The 5,114-nt window shown below is 31.4% G+C and overlaps 1 protein-coding gene across 16 annotated transcripts in view; it reads left to right on the plus strand.

Annotated features, from left to right (window-relative positions):
• The window catches only part of LOC106469206 (C-Jun-amino-terminal kinase-interacting protein 4-like), a 107,101-nt gene that overhangs the window by 51,574 nt on the left and 50,413 nt on the right, over positions 1 to 5,114 (plus strand). For 12 of the 16 annotated variants that reach the window (XM_022397642.1, XM_022397641.1, XM_022397640.1 and 9 more), the window contains 3 exons: positions 1,898 to 2,088; positions 2,517 to 2,591; positions 2,960 to 3,127. In XM_022397642.1, coding sequence (XP_022253350.1) covers positions 1,898 to 2,088; positions 2,517 to 2,591; positions 2,960 to 3,127 — 434 coding nt within the window. The remainder of the gene's footprint in view (positions 1 to 1,897; positions 2,089 to 2,516; positions 2,592 to 2,959; positions 3,128 to 5,114) is intronic. The other 4 variants (XM_022397652.1, XM_022397651.1, XM_022397653.1 and 1 more) reach the window with 1 other exon arrangement.

The following is a 5,114-nucleotide window of genomic DNA, read 5'->3' on the forward strand; positions in this document are numbered from 1 at the left end:
TGTTTGTGTAATAATTTTTTTAGTAATATTAGAGTTAATGTTTGTGGAATAATCTTTTTAGTAATGTTAGAGTCAATGTTTGTGTAATAATCTTTTAGTAATGTTAGGGTCAATGTTTGTGTAATAATCTTTTAGTAATATTAGGGTTAATGTTTGTGGAATAATCTTTTAGTAATGTTAGGGTTAATGTTTGTGTAATAATCTTTTAGTAATATTAGGGTTAATGTTTGTGGAATAATCTTTTAGTAATGTTAGGGTTAATGTTTGTGTAATAATCTTTTAGTAATATTAGGGTTAATGTTTGTGGAATAATGTTTGTAAAAGTGGGTAACAGAAAGCGCCCCTACTGCCACTACTTTGGCAGCTACCTCTTCCTACAAAGTCACCCTGATCATCACACAGTGTAAACCATATTTTAATTATATACATATTGAGTTTTTAAAGCTTATACAAAACTTTTGATGAGGCATTTTTTTAAGTTTATAACCCAGACAAAGGATGGGTAACTCAGCTTGTTTTTAATATAAAGTTCTTGAATATCAACATCCCTTTGGAATAAACAACGCAGATAAGTGTGGATTTAATTTTAATGACAAGCCAAATGATTTACGTATTCCAAAATCTGTATTTCTGAAGGTAATGAATTTTGAAACAATGTTAAGCATTCTGATCAAATTGATGCTGTAGCTGAAAGCCCCCTTTTTTAGCTAGTTCTTTTTTTTTTTTTTTTAAACTATGGTTGAAGGACTTTCCACAGTCTTTTAACTGTTATATTACTGGAAGGTATGTGGATGATATCTTTAAATCCTAAACTTATGAAGAAGACATTAAAGAGATGTCAAACTTATGACCCTGCTTCTTTGTCTACACCACATATGCTGTGTTTTATCATTTTATGCTTATTGTCAGACAGGGTTTTGGGTAAGATGTTGCCATTATTTATCCAAAAAGGCTAAGAGAGGCTTACTGCATCACCTTAAGGAAGTACGATCAGAAGATGCTCTCTTTGAAACATCTTAGCTTAAGTCATTGAGCTCCTTATGGCATCCTAATCACTTAGGAGCATTCCCATTGTGATCTCCCCCTGATTTCCTCCAAGGAAGTAATGGCTGTAGTCAATCTTCTTATTATCTTGGTGCAACAAATTGCTCTAGACATGTATGACCAAAGTATCGTAGCTGCCTTATGGATATCTATTAGTAAAAGTTATAAGTGTAAACATACATGGTTTCTCATTCAGAATTTCTTATTCTCACTGCTCCTTGCTAATATCAAGACAGGATATTTAAATTATTCTTTATGACTATATGTTTCCAATCTGCTATGATGTTTCAACTGTCATTGATTTGACTATTCAAAGACTTCTTGTTGTGGTTCCTCTACCTGTGCATTATGGCTGTGGAGACTGTGACAGTTCTGTCTGTATATAGGTTCACTGTTACAAAATGTTGCCAAATTCCTACTTGTGGAAGCTAATCAGAAATCTCATATTGTACAGCCTTGAGATAAGGTTAACTTTTGTTACAAGTTCAGTTTTATTGTTATAATGTATATATACATACATAGGAAAGGTATTACTTTTTATTGCTTTTATTGTGAAGTTACATGTTAGGATTTATTATTAAAGTTATAAATGCACATAGAAAAAGTTACTTTTTATTTCAATGCAAATGAAAGTTACTATTGTTCTCAAGATTTTTATCTTGTATCATTTCTTGAGTTTTAAAATATCTTTAGCAAGTTTATTTTGTAGCATGTGCCATCAGATTAACATGAGGCAGAATCAAATTGGTATTTCTATGTTTCAAAAGTTTTATTTTTAAAGAGCATCAGATAATATTTGGATAATAAATTCCTTAACAGGGAGAGTATTGATGTTAAGTTAATTTATTTTTAGGAGGATGTGCCTATGGCACAAAGGAAGCGTTTCACCCGAGTCGAGATGGCTAGAGTATTGATGGAACGCAACCAATACAAGGAGAGACTGATGGAACTACAAGAGGCTGTTAGATGGACGGGAATGATCAGAGCATCCAAGAGTGAACCAGCTGAGAGCAACAGAAAGAACAAATCTTCTATTTGGAAGTTGTGAGAATTACAATCAAGTATTTTTACTAAAATAAGTGCAAACTGAAAAGGTGTTACTTTTTATTGGTGATATTTTAACAATACTAGTCATTCAGCTGGTAGTAGATTGATTCTTAAAGGTCTTGTTTGTTACTTGTGACATTGATTAATTGATAGAATTCAAGGAGTTTGACATACTTAGTATGAATTAGCTCCTTTATCCTCTTTTGTACTACTTCTCTTTTTTGTCATGTTGCTTAATGCGGCTTTTCTTTCCTCTGATCTTCACTGGCTGGTTCTGGTTTTTAGTATAGCTGTTACTAGTGATCACAGGAATCTCATCTGATGATCTAGGTAGAGAACCTTGTAGAGCAGTATAATTATATCCATTAATTCCATGTTTTAATGTCTTTTTTTTTCCCCAAATGCTGCTACACCCTACTCTCCAGCAAGAGTCAGGAAACTCAGAAGTATTCTTACTACAACTTATTTCCTTCTTCTTCTTGTCAAGACATTTCTGTCATGTAAGAATTGATAGTTTTATCTTTACGTGGGTTTCTTTTCTGTTTGACCTACCTCGTTTTCAACCTGTCTAACTGTATCTAATTGTATTAACTTTTGACAGTTGTCTCTTGCCTGAAGAGCTGATATTTCACACTTGTAATAGAAACATAGTAAATCATTGTTAAATAATATATTTCTATATGTTATGAGTAATGTATTGGTATAACATAATTTGTAGGACATATTCAAAATTTTAAATGGTTTATTATTATTATTAAATAGCTATTTATAAACAAACATTCCTCTCATCTTACTCCATTTACAAACTTTTTAAGATTATAATTTTTACTCCATGTTGTTTGATAGTTATTGATATGGAATTTTACAGATTTGGTAATTTATTCAATGCATCAGAGAAGCCTCAGAGAAAACACAGCCCTTACGTAAATGTTCACTATAATGCCCCCACTTCTCATGTGACTCCGGCACTTGATGCTATGAGGAAAAAGCGATTGGGTGACCGTCACAAGGGTCTAGATTTCCTGGATAGTGATCTGTATGTATTTTTAATAAATTTGAATTTAGTGCATGTTGATGATGTAAATTTTCACACATGATTTCATGTGTTATCATAATTTTTATGAGTAACTTTGTCAGTGGTTTTGTCATTAATTAATGTATTTATTATCTGTCTATAATCCACATAGTTTTGAACAACTGTTGGCAGAGAAACTTACTTAGTTTTTTAGAACTATATATATGTTTTCTAAAGTATATTTTCCTCATAAATGTACGAGTAGGACTTTTTTAACCAATACATTAAAATGACTGTAAATTGAGTTATTTAATGGAACACGAAGTAAACTGTCCATTTCAGAGAAGTAGGGTATACAAGAAAAACTTTCTAATCTTGGTCATCAATACGATTTTGACGTAAAAGGCTAAAATAGGTGTCCTTCTTCACTAATATTAAGATGCCATGATCTGTTTAGACATTTAACTCTAGGATGGGGGCTGAAATAAAGAGTTCAGGGGTGAAAGTTTATTCTTATATATTTACTACTGAGATGAATGTATAAAAAAAATTAAACTGAAACTCCTGGTGCAAGTCTGAAATAATATGTCAACGTTGGTCAAATTATCAGTGAAACTGTGGTTCAAGTCTGAAATAACCTGTCAACGTTGGTCAAATTATCAGTGAAACTGTGGTGCAAGTCTGAAATAACCTGTCATGTCAACGTTGTTCAAATTATAAGTGAAACTGTGGTGCAAGTCTGAAGTAACCTGTCATGTCAACGTTGTTCAAATTATAAGTGAAACTGTGGTGCAAGTCTGAAGTAACCTGTCATGTCAACGTTGTTCAAATTATAAGTGAAACTGTGGTGCAAGTCTGAAATAACCTGTAATGTTAACGTTGGTCAAATTATAAGTGAAATTGTGCAGATAAGTACATTTAGGGAATGTCTAACAGTTCAGAAAATGAAAACAAGAATTAAATATTAAAATGTTAATAAAAATAGAATATATCATTTTGAAAATAGTTTTTAAAACTATCAATTTATTATTTATTTTGGAAACTTTTACGTTTGTAAATTTCTCTAAAAAAAATAAAATAAATAAACATAACACTTGTTAAAATTTAGCAAATTTTTATTATGTGATTCTTGTATTATACTGTACCCAGTAGTATAGGTAGGTTGTTGTTGGTTTAGTTAGTATCTGATTTTAGTATCATACTGTATCCAATAGTGTAGGTGGGTAGCTGTTGGTATAGTTACTCTGTGGTTTTAGTATCTTACTGTATGTATCCAGCAGTGTAGGTGGGTAGCTGTTGGTTTAGTTGATATGTGAATTAAGTATCATACTATATCTAATAATGTAGGAGGGTAGCTGTTGATTTAGTTAGTATGTGGTTTTAGTATCATACTATATCTAATAATGTAGGTGGGTTGCTGTTGGTATAATTAGTATGTGGTTTTAGTATCTTACTGTATGTATCCAACAGTGTATGTGGATTGCTATTGGTTTAGTTATTATATGATTTTAATATCATACTGTATCCAATAGTGTGGGTGGGTTGCTGTTGGTTTAGTTTGTATGTGATGTTTGTATCATACTATGTCTAGTATTGTAAGTGGATTGCTGTGTGTTTGGTTAGTATCTGACTTTAGTATCATACTATGCCTAGTATTGTACAAACATTGCTGTTCGTTTAGTTAATATGTGATTTTAGTATCATACTGTATGCAGTCGTATAAGTGAATTGTTGTTGGTGTAGTTAGTATGTGATTTTTTATATCATACTGTATGTAGTAGTGTAAGTGGATTGTTGTTGGTGTAGTTAGTATGTGATTTTTTATATCATACTGTATGCAATAGTGTAAGTGAATTGTTGTTGGTGTAGTTAGTATGTGATTTTTTATATCATACTGTATGCAATAGTATAAGTGAATTTGTTAGTTGGTTTAGTTAGTATGTAGATTTTTTATATCATTACTGTATGTAGTAGTGTAAGTGGAATTGTTGTTGGTTTAGTTAGTATG

Source organism: Limulus polyphemus, unplaced genomic scaffold (assembly GCF_000517525.1).
Source record: "Limulus polyphemus unplaced genomic scaffold, Limulus_polyphemus-2.1.2 Scaffold3355, whole genome shotgun sequence".
NCBI classification, from domain to species: Eukaryota; Metazoa; Arthropoda; class Merostomata; order Xiphosura; family Limulidae; genus Limulus; species Limulus polyphemus.